The sequence below is a fragment of the Sclerotinia sclerotiorum genome, genomic scaffold, assembly GCF_000146945.2.
Source record: "Sclerotinia sclerotiorum 1980 UF-70 scaffold_11 genomic scaffold, whole genome shotgun sequence".
Classification (NCBI taxonomy): Eukaryota; Fungi; Ascomycota; class Leotiomycetes; order Helotiales; family Sclerotiniaceae; genus Sclerotinia; species Sclerotinia sclerotiorum.
The window spans coordinates 1369244-1388543 of record NW_001820825.1 but is presented as its reverse complement, the minus strand read 5'-3'; the positions used below and the strand labels follow the sequence as shown (position 1 = coordinate 1388543).

General features: G+C 41.7%; 4 protein-coding genes across 4 annotated transcripts; 2 read left to right on the top strand and 2 right to left on the bottom strand.

Annotated features, from left to right (window-relative positions):
• Positions 1-921: 921 nt before the first annotated feature.
• SS1G_08638 (hypothetical protein) lies at positions 922-4461 on the bottom strand (the record flags this gene model as incomplete). The annotated part of the gene is made up of 1 exon (XM_001590847.1): positions 922-4461. The coding sequence occupies one exon, from the start codon at positions 4459-4461 to the stop codon at positions 922-924; it is 3540 nt and encodes a 1179-aa protein (XP_001590897.1).
• Positions 4462-6669: 2208 nt separating this feature from the next.
• SS1G_08637 (hypothetical protein) lies at positions 6670-8198 on the top strand (the record flags this gene model as incomplete). The annotated part of the gene is made up of 2 exons (XM_001590846.1): positions 6670-6932; positions 7133-8198. 2 exons carry the CDS (start codon positions 6670-6672, stop codon positions 8196-8198), a joined length of 1329 nt encoding a protein of 442 aa, XP_001590896.1.
• A 1389-nt stretch (positions 8199-9587) lies between these two features.
• On the bottom strand, positions 9588-14735 carry SS1G_08636 (hypothetical protein; the record flags this gene model as incomplete). Its single annotated transcript, XM_001590845.1, has 6 exons — positions 9588-9956; positions 10022-11379; positions 11545-13117; positions 13256-13298; positions 13562-13624; positions 13732-14735. The coding sequence occupies 6 exons, from the start codon at positions 14733-14735 to the stop codon at positions 9588-9590; spliced, it is 4410 nt and encodes a 1469-aa protein (XP_001590895.1).
• Positions 14736-17951: 3216 nt separating this feature from the next.
• On the top strand, positions 17952-18119 carry SS1G_08635 (predicted protein; the record flags this gene model as incomplete). The annotated part of the gene is made up of 1 exon (XM_001590844.1): positions 17952-18119. One exon carries the CDS (start codon positions 17952-17954, stop codon positions 18117-18119), a length of 168 nt encoding a protein of 55 aa, XP_001590894.1.
• Positions 18120-19300: the final 1181 nt, after the last annotated feature.

The window sequence follows — 19300 nt, the reverse complement described above, 5'->3', positions numbered from 1 at the left end:
GTAAAATTAGATATCAGTTAATATAAATGAAGGGGTACTATATTGTATTATATTATAATCTTATCTTATAGTAATACCTAAGCCCTACACAATCCAATACAGAAATGAATTAAGTTTGTTTAAAAAACACTTGTTGTAATCTTTTTAATTTATTATTGCATAGGTATATAAATATCTACCATGTATGTATGTATGTATGTATGTATTGTATATATGTATGTGTAATTTCTCCACCACCACCAATCACAATGATCAATGATCAATGATCAAGCCAGCTACCTAGATAATCTATAGTTTCATCCATAAATCACCATTATAGCATTCTTCTTCTTTCTTCTTCCTTTTCCCATCCATCCACCTTCTAAGAGTTGAGATTTATCTTTTAACGCATGCATATACCACATCCAAAACACCATGCGAATCATAAAATCCATTTACGCTCGCTCCCAAAACGCCAACATTGCATGCATGTATGTATGCAAATAATTCCAGTAACCATCAAACCAAACCCCTCTTATCCCAAAACGCCATTATCTAGTTCTCGACATCGTAGAGTGTAAAATCTACAATCTCAAAAGAGACTTGATATTTTATTATGTAATAAATAAACAAATAAAAAGAAAACTGAAACTCTATGTCTGACCAGCCAGCCGAGCCAGATAGCAAAAAAATCAAGCTAACTCAACTACTAGACTAGACCTTGATACCCATAATCCACCACCATCATTTGATGTGCCATAGCACGGGTATCATAACATACTTGAACAAAAGAAAAGAATATTCGGGTTCTATTGAAGATGTGATTGTCTAAACACAATTCATAAGAACGATGAAATGTGAAATAGACAATCGAAATAAATGAACCACAGAGGTTGAGTCGAAAAATGAATCAGAGTGTCAAGGCTAGATGATACGAATCACCTAAACCTGAACAGTCTCAGCATGACCACCACCGAGTAATTCCAAAATCTTATTTGAAACAGCTCCTGGATATCCTCTGCTAAGCATTTCTTGAACAACATTCTTAGCACTTTCTCTATCCTCAACAGCAAGGTAAGCTCGAGTCATAGCTTCATAAGTACTTGGTTCTCTCTTTTCACGACCGACAGTTGCAAAAATTGCTTTACTCTTTTCAATATTGCGCTCATTAGCCCATCCATGAATTAGAGTATTGGCAATATAAGGAGTCATTGCAACACCTCTAGCAGACATATCGGAAAGAACAGATTCGGTATCAGCGACGTTATGATTAGCAACCATGGATTCAAACAAAGCTTGGTAAAGACATGCTTGAGGACGAATGGAAGAATCAGCCATAACTGAATCGAAAACCTTGCGAGCACCTTCCATATCATGCATAACACAACCCTTGGCATGAATCAATGAAGAGTAGTGAACAGCTTCCGGCTTTTCACCATTATTACGAATGATATCAAGAATGGCTTCAGCGGCTGCCATGTTAACAGGCTCGAGAGTAGCATGAGTGTCGACAAGTAATTTGTAGGTATGATTGGTTGGTTGAATACCCTTAGACTTCATTCGTTCGTAGTATGCGAGAACCTTGCTCTTGTCACGCTTGGTAGTGAGGAAAAATTGCATCAAGCTGTTGTAAGGAGCAGGTCTAGCTTTATAGTTTGGCATAGATTCCATTTCTTCAAACAACTCTTCGGCAAACTTTTCGTCACTAACACGGCAAAGAGCATTGACAATAGTACCATAAGTGACACTGGTTGGTCGAATACCAAGAGCACGCATCTCAGCAAAGTAGAAAAGACAATCATCAATACGACGAGCCTTCCCGAGTTTACCGATCAGAGCATTATACAAGAAGGATGAAGGTTCAACACCTTCCGTCTTAGCACGGTGGAAAATTTTGACAGCTTCTGAGGCTTCATCAAAAGTCTTTGTTGATTCCTTCAAAGTTGTAATATAAAGACCGAAAGTGTTTGCAGTTGGTGCAGCTCCCATGTCGAGAAGTTCTTGGTGGTATTGAGCAGCAAGGTTGCGGTTGCCAAGAGTTAAGCAAGCACCAACCATTGCATCAAGGATTGAAACCCAACCATATCGAACAACAGGATATTGTACAAGTAAAGGTACATCAGATCGTGCCATACCAAGAATATCATTAACCAAGGGCATCCGTTCCTCGCGAGCAGCAGCAGAAATTAATTTAGCATAAGTAATGTATCTTGGATGACGACCAGCGCGACGCATATTTCTGAATCGACCCAAAGCATCATTGAGCTTAGATCCCTTGCCACGACTAGCTCCTCTCTCGAGTTCATCAGCGATAAGAGCTGAACCTTTGAAATCGGTAGAAGCGGCATAAGGATCAAAAGTATCCTCGAATGTAGGTGGTGCTACATATACAGCAGGTTGGAAGTTTTGTTGATACATAGCTTCGGCCACTGCTGCATCACGAGGATCAACAATGTTATGTGACTTCATGAATCGAGCAATAAACTCAGTACCCTCTTCAATCTCATCCGCCAAGTGAAGATTGACGTCTGTAGAAGATTCTCTGATTCTAGAGAACATTTGTTCAGATTGTGTAAGACCTTCGACGACCTGTCCAGAACCAATCATGGCAACGGCGAACATGGCAGTTGGTTCAATGAAAGCGGACGATACAGGCATTTCAGCTGCAGTAAGTATACCCCAGTATCTTTGAGCTGCGGCAACATCACCACTGCGAACACTCAAGGCCAATAATGCCATGGTTGGCTTGGCGATTGATGGATCAGGGTTGATGTGAGAGAAAGCTGCAACAGCAATGGATCTTTCTCCCTTGTCGGCAGCACGCATAGAGATGGTGCTCATGACCAATGACTTAGTGGCAGTTTGTAGACTCTCAGCCCAGCTAAGTGCTTCAGGCAACATGTTGCGTTCAAGAAGACCTTGAACGAAACCTTCATCAATAAGTACGTCGCGGAAGGCTTCAACATTTTCACCATATCCTTCCACAATTCTGTTGTAAAACTTCATGGCACCGTCCATTTTATCGGAAGTGACGTAAGCTTTGACAACAGAGGCGTAGATGTGTGCGTCTTGACGATCAAATAATTGAAGTTTGCCAGTGTCATCCGCGACAGCCAGCTCCTTGTACTCATTGTAACATTCGACAGCACTACTTAGATCACCTGATTGAGCGAAACCCTTGATCATGTGCGAGAAAGTAGCAGCCAATGGTACAACCTTGCTAGTCTCCATATGTTCATACAATCGTACCATATCTGGGATCCGACCAGCATCAGCACATGCGGATATGAGCTGATGATATGTTTCTGCTGGGAATGAACGATCCGTGTGGTACGAGATTGATGCATCAAACAACCTGACAGCAAGATCTAACCTGTCATCTTCGGCGAGAATAGCAAACTCTAATTCGTTGGAAGCAAACATAAATTTGCCAGCTTCCTCCATCCCACCATATCTAACGCGTTTTTCTTCCAATGTCTGTTTCAATGAAGTTACAGTCATCGATCGAGAAGCAATCAGTTTAATGAGTGTGCTGTACGTTGAAGTATCTGGCAATATCTTTCGTCTAAGCATGTCGGAATAAACATCAAGAGCCTTTGGAACCACTTGAATTTGTTCCGAAGGAAGATGAATTGCGGCGTCAAGAAGAGCGTTGTATGCAGTTGCCGTTGGTTTGATACCTCCAACAAGCATGGCCTCAAAAACCGCAGGAATCTCAGCATATCTGCCACCGTGAGCAAGTTTGGTGAGATGTTCGGCATAGCTCAGTGATTGAAGGTCGGACGTTGAGGTGATTGATGTGGTAGAACTAACAGGCGATCGCGATAGTTCCGATTTTTCGAAGTTAGTCTCGACTGTGAAAGCAGGTGACTGAACTGGCGCAATAGGAGGAGTTGGTACACGTGCTGCAACCACACTCAATTCGGCCTCAAATGCAGCTTGATCCTCTCTCGATTGGATCTCCTTTTCGATAGCCGCATCGATTTTCGCCAAAGCAGCTTCCTCCTCGTCCTCAAAATGAACTTGCTTAATATCATCTACAGCACTAGTGCCATACGTCCTCTCGGCTTGCTTAGGGGTATCCTTCACTGCATCACTTGCCACAATATTGCTCTTCCCTTCTCCATCCACCTGAATAGAAGCTGGCTTCCATTCGATACATTTTGGAAATAAGCCTTTCTTGTCTTCCTTCGCTAGTTCATTTGCCTTCCAGGCATCCGATAATATTTCTAATCCTTCTGGTCTATCCTGAACAGTCGTAACAGTCGAATTGGAGCTTGTGTGAAAAGCATTTTGAAAGGTATAAGTTGGTAAATGACCAAGCTTACTCGTTCGACGTTGTAAACCGCGACCAGATCGATTTTGGTTTGCTAAAGTTTGAGGATGAGTTGCGGCAACGACTGATTGAGCGTAACCGTGAGTGACCGATTTTGCGAATCCTTGACGTGCAAGATTCGAATAAAGACTATTGTAGATGGGCATTTAGGGATGGTTTGACCTCTCAGGATTGGTTGAGAGGAGACTATGAAAAGATTTATGTCAGCTTCTTGCTAATTTTGGGTGTAGAAGTTTTTTCGCAAAAAAAGCGCAAGAAGTCATTTTATGACTCAGAGTTTACACCAATCTTAAAAAAAAACATCCCAAAACTTACTTCAAAATCTCAAAAAGTAAACAATTGCAGGTTCATTTGACAGCTATGCCGTCAAACAAACGCGCTGTTTGAAGTTTGGAGGGGAGAGTGTGTGAGGGGAAATAAAGTGAGGTTGACTTTTGATATTCGATATTCTTTGAAAGTCCCAAGTACCGACTTCTCTTCTGAACCTAGGAATTGAAGGGTGGCGCTTCTGAATGATAAAAAACCTAAGATGGTGTATTTGTATTTGATAAATGTATTCAAATAAGGTTGAGTCGAGGTAGGAAGTATGAAATAGATGTAAGATAAGTTGTAGTATCTTTCTTTTTCCCACTCAGGTAAGCAAAAGGCTTTCAAAGTCAGATAGATGACGAATTGATATATTGAGGTTGATGCCTTCGGATGATCAACTTCACATGCAGGACGAAGGATACTTTTGCTTGCTTGGATGACCCAGTCAATTGGCCCTGATTGAATTTCTTTAAAAGTGAACCGGGTATTTTTCTCCTCAAGGTCATATGCAATTCCCCAATGAGATTTCAGACGAATAAAAGACGGACAAATAGAGGAGGGTGGAATGAATTGGAGTGAATTGAATTGAATTGAATTGAATTGAATTGAGTTGAGTTGAATTGAGTTAACGGATTTAAGATTACGAGTATTATTATCGCATTCAATCACAGGTATTTTTTGTGCGCGTCAAGAATCTTCCCCCAGCAAATCAATCCTTCGTCCCTTCTCGATTTTAAAAAAATTCTACGAGAGGCGATAATGTTTCGGCATAGAAAAATCCCAAATGATAAAAATGTGTTTATGATCCCGGTATCATCCTGGCGAATTAAACTATTTGAGTCAAGCGTTGAAATTCCATCAATCCAAAAGAACGCGGGTCTAATTCTAGCGTTGGACTCCACCAAACGTAAAAGGTTGAATCCCTATTGGTTGGTTGATATCGATGTCATACATTTAATATTTTATTCCCGTTTTCTTTCATGGGGGATGACGGAGAACGGATTTAATGTTGAATGCGAATCTGGGTTAGCTGGGTGGTTTTTCCACAACTACCGGTAAGAGGGAGGTCTGATATCTATATTAATAATATAAGTTTGTCTGGACTATGGATATGGAGTACATGAGATCAACCTTTTTACGGAGTATTTACGGATCGGAAACTAGAGTAGACCGATATTCAGGAACAGGTCTATTTACTCGGGAGTCGGGACCGAGGTTAGTGAGAGAGGAAAAGAAAAGGAAAGGAAAGGTCTCGATGATAAAAGTGTCCAAGATAATACACAAATCTTACATTACCGTACGTACATGAACATTCTTCCTCCTGCTATTACCTTCCAATGTACCTACAGAGATAGGTAGTTAAGTAAATCTGTCATCAACTCCACAGAGCAAATAATGACTCAGCTCAAGCGTGATCTCTCGAGTCTGCAAGTATCAACTACAAGCCATCTCCTTGTCATATAAATACTGGTGCCAATCTGGTGGTGGCTCATCCTCTTCTTATACTACCACCAAAGATCCTAAATCACGATAACCATTCCCCTTGAGATGTGTATCGTAATCCAAGCAGGTGATCGATCAATTGATGGGTAGTAGACTAGTAGTGGAACTCCACACGGGATTCGCAGTTAAACTATTAAAGAAAACCCATGGAACCCGGTAGAAGCCCTGGTGGTCGTAGATAGTTTGATTAGCTAAGCTCCACTCCACAATTAGAGCCACATTATTTCAGCCCAGTAGTAAACTGTCTGCAAGCAAGCAAGCAAGCGCGAAAAAAAAATCAATCAAACAAACAAAAACCCGCACAAACTACTACAAAAGTTCCCGACATTCTCTTAAATGTGGGGTCCCAAACCTTAAATCCTCAATTCTCAAATCTCATGCTTCGGGAATCGGCTGCAATTCTATCCGATTGAGTTTCAACCTCACACGTACAGTAGTTGTACACTAATCAACCATCACAATAATCAACTATCCAGCTTCCATTCTCCGATCGATCGATCCATCTCCCAGCTTACATACACATACACGTACATACACCCAGGATGACAAACCACACGACCGCCATTTCCGCCCCAGGCAAAGTTTTCCTAGCAGGAGGCTACCTAGTATTAGATCGTGAATACACCGCGTTGGTATTTGGACTTAGTGCGCGTATTCACGTGTTAGTTCAGGATATCGATACGACATCTGGCGTGCAGCTATCCGAGATTATAGTCAAGAGTCCGCAGTTTCGAGAGGCGGCGTGGAATTATGGTTATCATTTGACAAAGGATGATGGTGGCATTGAAGTTACGCAGTTACAAGGGTGAGTGAGATGTATACAGTTTATTTGATGTATTTTTGAAGGCATATCTTTTTCTCCTTTTGTTTCTCGCTTCTACTCTTTCCCTATTTACTTTCCCGTGTAGATCTTCTCGTTGTCACGTGGGAATTTATATTCATATCATCTTGATCAAATAAATCTAGCTTCTAACAAACATCTTTACTCATTCCATATTCATCTAGCTCTCCATCCGCTACAGCTTCACGAAATCCCTTCGTAGAAACAGCACTCCTCTACGCCCTAACCTACATATCCTCGGTTCTCCCCACCCAAATCATCAAACCAACCTCCATCACCATTCTAGCAGACAAAGACTACTACTCCAATCCCTCCAGCACCCCCATCGCCAGAGACGCACACCATCAATTTCTCGACTTCGGCGTCCGCCTCCAAGATGCCCATAAAACCGGTCTCGGTTCCTCCGCCGCCCTAGTAACCGCCTTCACCGGCGCAATCCTCTCCCACTACCTCCCCCCCTCCATCTTCTCCCTCCAAACCCAAGAAGGACAATCTCAACTCCACAACCTAGCCCAAGCCGCCCACTGCGCCGCCCAAGGAAAAGTCGGCTCAGGTTTCGACATCGCCACCGCCGTCTACGGCACCTCCCTCTACCGACGCTTCTCCCCCTCAATCCTCACTTCCCTCGGCGAACCCACCACCCCCGGATTCTCCCAACGTCTCAAATCCACCGTGCAAAACACCTCCCCCGAAAAATGGGACACCCAAATCGAAAAAGGTAAAATCACCATCCCAACCGGCATGGCCCTCGTAATGTGCGACGTAGACTGCGGCTCGCAAACCGTGGGAATGGTAAAACAAGTCCTCAGCTGGCGCAAAAACAATCCATCAACCTCCCAAACCCTCTGGAACTCACTTCAATCCCGCAACGAAAACCTCGCATCCATCCTCTCCTCAGGCGATCTCTCCCACGCTCCAGAAGCCTTCTCTGCCATCCGTGAAAAAATAAGAGAAATGGGTACTCTCTCAAATGTCCCCATCGAACCACCAGAACAAACTAAACTCCTCGATGAAGTTACTGCGCAAGTGGAGGGGGTACTAGGAGGAGTCGTACCTGGTGCAGGTGGTTATGATGCGATTGTGTTGTTGGTGAGGGATGATGTGGAGACGATGGATGCGTTGCGGAAGTTTTTGAAGGGCTGGGGAAAGGTCAAGTTGTTGGATGTGAAGGGGGAGATGGATGGTGTGAGGGTGGAGGATGGGGGGTTGTATGGGAGGGTTTTTGGATAGGTTGGTAAGTAGGGAGGGAGGGAGGTAGGGAGGGAGGGAGGTAGGGAGGGAGAATATAGGGATGTTGTTGATAATAATATCATTTTTTTTATCTATCTCAATTAATGAAATTTAAAAGTTAAAATTCAAAATTCAAAATCTTCTTCAAATTAAATAATGTAAAAAAAAATCATAAAATCAAATTACGTAATAAATAAATTATATTCTTAAATTATTAATATTATGCTAATAATAATTTTCTTTATTTTATTTTTTATTTCTATCTCAATAAATAAAAACATAATTTCTTTTTAAAAATGATTTATTTATATATATGTTACGTGACGGTTGTTACCCCACTAGTGGCTCACGTGCACTAGCCCTGTATATAAAGACCTTCTTACTTAGAATCTTCTTAGTTCTTTAGTTTTAGATTCTAAGTAATTGAATTGACTCCGTTTACGACTTTTCCGTCACATATATATGTATAGATTAAATTCAACTTTGATTTTTATTTCAAGATAGATGAATACCTCAAGATGAATAAATGAATGAATGAATGGATCAGTAAATGAGTCAGTAAATAAAACAATGAAACAAACGAACAAGCAACTCAAATCTCCTTTTTTATCAGCAATCTTACTATCTACCTACCTATCCTATTTTAACCTACCTCCGCTCCACTCACTCTCATTCCATCCCATCCCATCCCAAGCCATCTCCCTTCCATCTTCCCCTGCACACTCTCCCCCTTTCCTAACACAAAACTCAACAATAAATAAAACTCATCTAACAATCCAATCCAATCCAATCCATATGCTCATAGCCTCATACATCTTATAACCTTTTATGTATTTTATTCCCTTGTTATCTCACTCCTTCCTCCTTCCTACCTTCCCCCCTTTCACTTTATAAACGCACCTCTCAATCCAATTCGTTACATACATACATACATACATACATACATGCAATGCAAAAATGCAAAAATGGGTATTATTATAAACCAATAAACCAATCAATAATCAATATCCATATCCAATCCATCGCTATGTACCACGCAATGCAATGCCGTAAAAGTGAAAGTAAAAGAAAAGAATTCCGTCAACCCTTCCTTCCCATATATTTCATGAGGGTATCGTATCGTATCGTTTTGTGCGTGCTTTGCTTGATAGTTTCATCCTCTGACGTCTCTTGTTTTTTCGGTTGTTTGTTTTGTGATCGTCTTCCCTTCGTGACTCGCATGACTTTCTTTTTTGAGATACTTTTAGGTCATCTTAACTTTTATGACCCATTCCACTCCCCCTTCATCAACTCTGTTCGCAAATCCCCTCCCATACTAACCCACTTCACACCACTTCTCTTCCTCTTCCTCTCCCACTGCCTTATTTTATCCACATTCCTCATCTTCACTCATCCCATTCCTCGCTCTCTTTTTCCCCTACCCCCAACTCTCACCAAAACCCCTTCAATAACCGGCACCAACTCCGTGATTCTAAAAGGTTTCGTCATAACCTCATCCATACCCGCTTCCAACGCCTGCTGAATCTGTTCCGCTCTTGCATTAGCCGTTACCGCTATAACTGGTACATGACCCTTCAGTTCTCCTTTCTTTTCCATTTTGCGCAATTCTCGGGCGCAAGTAAGACCGTCCATAACGGGCATTTCTATGTCGAGGAGAATAAGGGTTAGTGGGATGGGGAGTTTGTGTGATGAAGAATTAGATTGTAATTGCTGATGCGATTCTGGAGGTTCTTGACTTTGCGCGGAAACGGAGGTGTTCTGTGCGCTAGATGTTAGGATGGGGAAAATACGAAGAGGAAAGATGTGAAAAAGAAAAGCCTTACCCTAGGTGCCACAGACCCATGCACAGAATCCGACGCGCCACCAAACCAAAAATCAGTCTTCCTCACAAACTCAATGGCCTCCTTCCCATGATTCGCTACGTGAACCTTGCATCCCAACCTTTTCATCTGCGCTGCCAGAACTTTCTGGTTAACTAAATTATCCTCCACGATCAATACACTCCACGAACTAGGCGATAGAAAATCCGGATTTTTAGTCGGTCTCAAATGTTGACTATCCTCCTCCTCGAATTCAAACGAATTACGATTAGTAGGCAATCTTCCCTTCTCCTTCAAGTCTAAGAGCTGATTCAGCATCTTTTCTTCATGGTCCTTGATGCTTTTTGGAACATTCGTTGCCAATCTTCCGTTTGCTTCTAGGTCTGAGTGCATCTGCGATTCAATATCCATAGTATTTGCCCGATTCAATGCACGACGGCACTTGATGTAAAAAGCAAAGGTACTCCCAACTCCATATTGCGACGCCACACCAATTTCTCCCCCTTGTAACTCTATAAGTTGGCGTGAGATAAATAGTCCAAGACCGGATCCTCCGTAGTGTACATGAGTCCGTGGTGATGCTTGAGAAAAACGAGTAAACAGATTTTTCTTTTCGGCAGGCGTTAATCCACAACCTGTGTCTTTTACTTCGAATCGAAGATAGATGATTTGGCCTCTTCCCCACTCCTCACTAGCAGTGACGTTGGCTTTTGCAAGCCTAGTAGGAGACGGAAAGTATTCAAAATCAGCTAATGACTCGAATAGAGGTGGTTCCGGTGACGCACTTATGGAAACATGGATTTCGCGTCTTTTCTCGTTCTTGGTAAATTTGATAGCGTTCGTCATGAGGTTGATTAAGACTTGAGTCAACCTGCTGGAATCGAGCATGACACTGTCGACTTTTAAATCTCGGAAGGACTGTTTGATCTCTAGGTTGAGACATATGGTATTCATTTGACATTCCCCTGCGAACATCTTCAGCCCGAGCTTGACCACCTCTACTGGCTTGGTAGAGACTGGCGTGATCACAAGAAGGTTTGAATCTAATTTGGAAATCGTCAAAACGTCATCGACGATTGACTTTTGGTGCTGAGCACAAAGTTGAATCGTTTCGGCGGCATCTATACCGTCCTTGATGATAGTCAAGATCTCCTCATCTAGATTTTCCTTTGCAGATTTGTATTGTTTTAAGGATGATGAGATACCATCTGCACACTGAACAATAGCGCTAAGTGGATTGCGCATTTCATGGCTTGTTATGTCAATAAACGAATTTTGCTGCCTTCTTGTTTCTTCATAGTCTTTCAACCTTCGATCTTGAAGGTCCTCCGCCCACTTGATCCTTGAGATATCTGTACAGCCTATTTTATGTCAGTGATCTACCATTATAAATGCCACCTATTCTGCCCTAGCTAGAGGTGAACAAAGCTGTTCTGTTCAACCTGTCATGTAGCTGTATGCGAACGAGATATTTCTTTTGCTGATTCGTTATATGACAAGATAGATTTAAAATAAATATGACTTACAGCCCATCACATTCTTCAATTTCCCATTTTCATCATTCTCTGCTGCGAATGTACCTAAAACCCAGCGCTGAATTGTGAGTGTAGTTCCGGCAATATCCCCAACCCAAGGCTGTTTCATACGTGTTTCTGTCACGAAGGGAGTAGTGTTTTTAATCAACGATAGCCATTGCGACCTAAATTTTGGACGGTCCAGCTCATCTATTGCAGCCATCCATGAGAACGGGCTTCCAGGTACCTCATTCTTTGGCAGGCCCGAAATCTGAAACCATTGCTCATTTGCGTATGTTAGTCTACCTTCTGGATCCAGAATCGCTAGGCCACCAGGAGCAAGGTCACTGAATCGTCTGAAGTTTCGTTCAATTTCATTGGCTTGATTGGTGCGAAGTAAAAGTTGTTCAGAGAGCTCTGCACGATCCTCCATTTCTCTGGCAAACCTTTTTTGAAGTGTGATATCCGTACAGTATCCCATTATGCTTTTGATGCTTCCATCTGGTGAAAACTCATGCTGATAACTCGCCAAAATCCAATTATCAAACTTATCGCCCGACACAGGATCGTACCATGGCTTGACGAGTTGCAGTTCACCTGACCACGGCTGATTACGAATGGTGAGTTTCTCCCAACCCTTCATCATAGTTGGGATGCTAGATGGAGCAATCGTATCCATCCAAGACATTTTAGCAGCAGTATCGCGGGGAAGATTCGTAATCTCGTAATAACGATCATTAGCTTCGAGTAATATGCCATCAGAATCAACCGAGAACATTCCAACTGGCGAAACTTCAGCGATGCGTTGGAGTCGACTTTTCTGAAAAGCCAACTCTTCAGATAATTTTATACGCTCGGCAGCAGCAATTTCTGCAGCATCGGTACCACGTTGAATCTCGTCCTGGAAAAGTGTAACTGAAGCTAAGGAGTTCGCCAATTGTCTGTTCAATATTTTAACAAATGACTCGTAGTCGGCGTCATACGGTCTCCGGGGGTTCACTCCAATGACTAGAAAACCCAAAGTACTTTCAGCATTGGTTGGTCTCAATGGCAATACCACAGCCTCTCGTGATGGCTCGCCACATCCCCTCCAGTTGTATCCTCGCGTCAGATCAACTGGAAGCATGCTACTCGAAAGTGACAGTAAAGTTGGTTGGCGTGTTTTCATAGCTTCTCTCAAGGCTGGCACGTATCCTCCCAGATGTCTTTTTAGATCAAGTCTACTTTGAGCTGATATGTGTCCTTCGGGAACACCTAACGAGCCTTCTAGAATAACAGATTTGATACTTGTAGAACTATCTGAAGAAATAGAACCTCTGGAGGATGTCGCATCATTCTCGACGTCATCGAGTACTGAGTAAAGTAAAACAAATGGGAAGTCATGTTCGTTCTCCACAAGTCCACCGAGAATCAATTGCCAGAAATCAGGCACAGATTGAGCAAGGGCTGTTTCTTCACTGACTTTTAGAAGTGTTCTCATCCTGCGATTGCTGACCACCTTTTCAGTTGTCTCAAAAGGGGCATTGTAAACACCTAGAAGTTCAGGGGTGCTGCTGGCGTTCCATATCGGAGTTAAGGTCCAAGACTGCCGGAAACCATAGAGTTAGTGGCATACTTTAATGAAGAAGCTAGGGAACGGGAAAGAAATAGGCTCTTAAATAAGAAGAAGCGTGTTTTTCAAGATCTTGGGTCCAAGCTGTGACAATTAAATGGCGTTACTTACATAAAAAGTCTCTTCGACGAACCCTCGACGCTGTAAGGGCAGCCTAATGATGTGGAGGTCAGTATGTAATTATAAATTAAGCTACCGTATGGTGAGCCAAAGGTAACAAGTAGTATTAGAATTTGAAGATGTCACAAAGATGCCAAGGAGAGAGTGTTTGAAGGAAATACATAAAGATGTGCTTGAGACATGGCTCTCCAAATTTTCGGTACCCACACCAAAATATAGGTAGGATGAGAGCATAACAAAGTCAAGAACGAGGATTTAGTTCAATAGGGGATTGTTGATGGTACGTGCTGTCCTTACATCTGATCTGCCATTGCGAGTCCCCTCCCTGTTCGTCGACATTCATTGAAGACTTCTCCGACCCTTTTGCGAGATGTTAGTATGAGATTTTAGGTGTATCAAAGAAAGTGGCAGGGTGAAAAGCCAAATTTTATCTGCCGCGGGTTATATCAAAAAGAGACTGCACCTACTGCTCCCACACTTCAGCAAATGGCCCTCTGGCGCCTGTACCCATCAGATGTGGATGCTTTTGACCAGCTACAGTTTCCGCGTATGCTTGATTGTATAATACCGTTAATTCTTCGCCCCAGAAAATAGCAGCAGGATGGGGATTAGCCATCACCATGTTTACAATTTGACGAAACTCCGGCGTCCAGCTAATCATTGGCCCTAAAGGTGTCGAAGACCAGTCGACACTTCGAGTGTAGACAATGTGATCAGACAGATAACCAACAGGACACTCGACGGTCCAGTCTACAACGGGAGACTCTGTGGTCCAATCTGGTGGACTACTGGCAAGTTCACACATAATTGTATCTTCCTTTTGTGCGCCGCTTGCTGGACTATTGAGATTAGATACTTGAACATCTTTCAAGGCCGCAATTGTCTTGTCGGAGAATGTAGTGCTCAAAGATCCCTTTTGGTTCTGAGGATAATTACTAAATACGGGATCTCGCAACTCATCATCGACCTTGTTACCACAAATTAAGACCCATCTCTCCCGGATAGTAAACCCAGACCACAGGAACCCATTGTATGAAAATGGTTGGCCTTGAGAATTTTGACCGGCTTGGTTTTGAATAAAATCCTTGATCAGAGACCTGAAAGTTGTGAAGGGAGGCTCTTCAGGATGATTCGTTGGAGAAGTCGACTCTCTAGAGTTCGATATGGCGAGTGTCAGATAAGTATTAGATTTGAAAGCTTTATTTGTGTATACCGCCTCCAAGCTGTCTCCGAAGGCATTATGTCGCAGAACATCGAATATCAAGGTGGGTTTAGGGTCGAAATCGAGAAAGTCTGTAAGACCTATTGTGTCGAGCTCTTCATATTCCTCCGGAGCCTCATATTCTGAATCTAGTAAATCCTCCTCATTATCTCTGGATTTTGAATATTCGGCATCTCTTAAGGGCGATTGTGTGTGGGTTGGTGAGTCAGAAAGCATGAGTTTTTGGGCCTTTCTTGACCTTGGTGACATCGAATGTTTATGTATTCTTCAGCGGGTTCGCAGGTCCATCAGCACAAGATGTTGAAGAATTACTTCCTCTGCCAATGTCCAATTCGAATTTGTAGATGGAGGGGTATTTCGGCAGTGGGATATTTGTGGGTGTTTGTTGTGAGATAAAGAAAGGAGCTAGCGTCTTAACATAATGGTGGGAGTTGGGGTTGGGTTGGAGGTCCGTCGGGGGGATAGTGAGCGTATGTATGTATGGGAGATCTTTGAAGCGAAAATGTAAGTAAGTGAGGATGTCGGCTTTGGTGTAGTGAGTTGTCAAGGTATTTTTTGTGAATTATTTCGAAAATCGGTTTCGAGAGGTGGGTATCAATCGACTGGATGAAAAGAAAGACAGCAGTTGAAAGAGTGAAAACTTTTGGAGGGGGAAGAGAAAATGTGCAATCAAAATCAACAGTACCAAGAGTGTTTTTACACTGAGCAAACGAATGATAGATCAACCCTGGATGAAGGGGATTCGAGGAGATTTGAAGCTTATTTCTTCACTGTACGGAGTACTCGAGTAGTAATAAGTAGGTAGTATCTGTTGTATGAATGAAATGAAAATGCATTCGGTGAATGAATGAATGAAGGCTGCAGGATCCTTGAATTGCTTGAGACCTTTTTCTCTTTTTCTTCTGCTGTCAAAAATGTTTCGATCCTCTTTTATTTTTATTGTAAGAGTGTATTCCGTATGATAGTAATACCAAATTATGCCACTCTTTTTCTCTTTGCAAGTGGACAAGAATTGATTTCGGTCACAATCTGATTTTCGATAACTATCATATGCTGAATTTTCAAAAATAAAAACTTCCCCTCCGTTAAGAAAGCTAAACAAACCCTTGAGGAAAGATCCAAGAGATCCACAGGGTGAGTTTAGTGGCTACCTTAATATTTCGACCAATCTAGACCCTAAAAGGTTGGAAGTGGTGTAACTAAAGTACCGCTAAGTGTGTCACAGCGTCTCACCTTATTATTATTATTATTATTATTATTATTATTATTATTATTATTATTATTATTATTATTATTATTATTATTATTATTATTATTATTATTATTATTATTATTATTATTATTATTATTATTATTATTATTATTATTATTATTATTATGTGACCAAAAGGGTGTTTATAGACCAGCAATTGTATTTAACTTAGAATCTACAGGTGAAGAGCACCTGTAGATGGGGATAGCTACTCTATATATACACAAATGAATAGTCTAGCCGCAAATGGCTAGGCAAAAAGAAGTCATATTTATTCCTCCAATGATCTTACTTTACCGATAACCATTGATACCTAGTACTTGTCCGGATCTGATCCTCAGGTCACCTAAATCGTATACTAATCTCGAGTAATCGTATCATGTGTGGACATGGTTAATGTACCTGAGGTTTCTTATATAATAAGGGTGGGAGGAAAGCAGGGATTTCCGTCACATATTATTATATTTTATATTTTATATTCTGTATTTTCACAACTATAAAAAAGAAAGAATTATTAAATAATTCATTTATATATAGATTATACCGTAACATTCTAAAAATCCAAACTAATAAAAACTCAAATAACCCTTCCATCAGCAATCATCTCCATCATATAAAGTTCCGAGGTTAAAAAGCACCACGAAAAATTCCATCTTCTTTTCATATCTATCTAGGTACCGAGTTCTAAAACCTCAAGCCCGTATTCCCCAAGGAATATTCTCCTCAGTACAGCCAAAAAGCACATCACACTCCATATTTAATCTACCAGAAAAACAATAGCGACATATACGAATTGACCGACACTACCGAAGCCACAATATGCGACATCTTCAACCACCAACCATTTAAACTGCCGGCACTGTAGCCCTAAGATACTAACTACATATTCAGTACCTTGAGCAAAAAGTGGATTTGATTATTATATTTTTGCATTTTTTTTTAAAATACATCCATCTATATATGATTTAGATGATGAGACTCTATAATCGCTAGATCTCGCAACCGATACTCTTTTTGATCACTATACTCGTACCTCGGTCATGGAACTAAGTCATGAACCTTCCGTCGCATCAAAACAAAACAAAACAAAATAAAATCATAATTACACATTCCCCCCTCCCAAAATTAGCGTAACGGTCTCTTCAACATCGCTCAGGCACATATAAGGGATTACTACAAGAGACGCGCAAGCCACCTAGCTAGCAAGCAGCATGATAGATATCTGCATCTGCAGAGGGAAAAGCTAGGGTGTCTAGGTGCACACGGCACGACAACTAGCCAAAGTTATAACTCCTAGCGCTCATATATCTACAACGTCGTATACACACGTGAACATGACGGCTGGGATAGGGAAAGGTTAATATGAAGATGTGTATAATTAGATATAGGCCCTCATTTAATCCCGGTTCATCACTTACTTGGCATTTCTTATCATGATTAATGAAGAAGTTTTCTGTTCGTCTGTTTGTGCTTGATGCGGTTATATTTTGCTGTTGTTGTTGTGTTGATGGGTGCATGGATGGATTGAGGAGTAGATGAATAATGGAGGGTTGAATTGGGAGGTGCTGGGCATCAAATACTATGATATTGCTGCATATTGGGTATCTAGTAGATATCTAGTCATGAAAATCATTTAAAGGGGGAATTTTTATGTTTGAGTGAGGGTGAGTGTTACCTAAGTAGGTACTAGGTAGTTGGGTAGTTCAAGCTCGAGATGATGATGATGATTAGTTTCACCAGGTGATATCGTAGCAGCTACATGCTTTCCTTTCGTACCTCCCTCCTTCTATTTGTACCTTCTAAATTTATCAACAACCTGTTTGAATTGATTGTCCAATATCATCGGCTTACTGGATGTAATTGGCTTTTGAAAGAGTAACTGATTATGCTAGAGTAATCTTCTTCGCCTTGCTCTACGCTGTACTTGAGCAACGGCAGAAGAGATTTCTTCTCCGTCACATTGATGAATCTTTAGGCAACCAACTTCGCATGTATGTCTATGGCACGGTATATCGATATGAGTTAGTCTCTCATATAGGCCTACTGAATCGGGACTCTTATATAGAGCATTCTAATCATATTTCCCTCTTTAACACTCTCACATGCCTTCACACAGCAATATTAGGGGAAGTTGTCCCTCAAAATAACAACAAACGATCATCAAATGCTCAAAACCATCGAACCACAGCTCAACCATAGACAACCAGACCGCAATGACCTCCCTCCCTTTCATTACCTCTTTGGAGGCCTTGACTGTGACAGAATCTTCGGGTCTCGCGTCACTAACCCAATCGTCATCCACCTCAAATCCACCACTCCTCGCCTCCAAAACTATTTCCCCTTCTATTCCGGCATCATCCCAACCGAAGTCCGCCTCTTAATCCTCTCCTATGTTCTCACTCCCACTCCAATCCCAGATACACAATACGATCTCAACACACATTGTACACGACCTAGTTTTACTTGTCGCACCAAACTTCACACCTCCCTTCTCTCTTACGAACATGTGACGCGTTTATCTCCAAACCTATCACCTTCCCCCAACATCCATTTCTCACGTATTCTGGCACGCGCGTGGCCCTCCTGCCCCTACTGCTAACAACTATTTCTCATATCTCCCGGATTAGCAATTTCTGTCTATCAAATCTATTCACATACATGCACAACGCTACTAGCTCGAAGATTCTTTCCCCCACTTAACTGACCGGACATTTCTCCAAAACATCACTTCTCTCAAAATAACAATTAGAAAGGGAGACTGGTGATCAAATAAATGAAATGATCTATTGGCATAAATTTCCATAGGGGAAATGCAAAGATCTTCCAAATACGCCAAGACATGAAGTGTTAGAGATGAGGTGAACAACCAAATTGGCTTGCTGGTAAACGGGGAACTGCACTTCGCCATAAGTCAAAATTTGAGGTACGGAGTATTCAAGAAAGATTTCGAAATAAGCGAAGATAAGAGAGAGGAACTGATTGCGATTGTAGAGTGAGCTAGGACATGGGAGTTTGCAATGGAAGAGACGGATGTATTGAGTATGGGCAAAAGCAGATCCTCAAGCTAAAGAGCTTGGAGATGTAAAAACATAGGAATGGCGGGGTAAAAAGATCAATTGGAGTGATAATTAACTGTCCCTTCTGCCTTGCTCACCACCCCTGTCATCCAAGGAGAGAAGGCGCCCGAGGAAAGCAAAAATGAGGATAAATATCGAGAGAGAAAGGAGTTGATGGATAGAGGGGAGGGACCCATGATAGTAGTCATGGAGCTAGAGTGGAAGTTAAGGGTCCTTCTCGAGGGCGGAGAGGACCCTCCGAAAGTCGTTGACGGAAATGATTTTTTCAGACAATGTTAGGCCGCGGAAAGGGTGATGAGGATCAGGAGTTTTGAAAAGGGTCGAAAGAGGGATGATGATTGAATAATATTTCTCGCTAAGTAGTTTATCAATGCGTAATATGGTATGGATGCGTTTGGAATAGGCTTTTTAGGTAGACGGTATGATGAGAATATACCTACCTATTATACTAGATATAATAGGACGGTATCATAAATTGCATAATA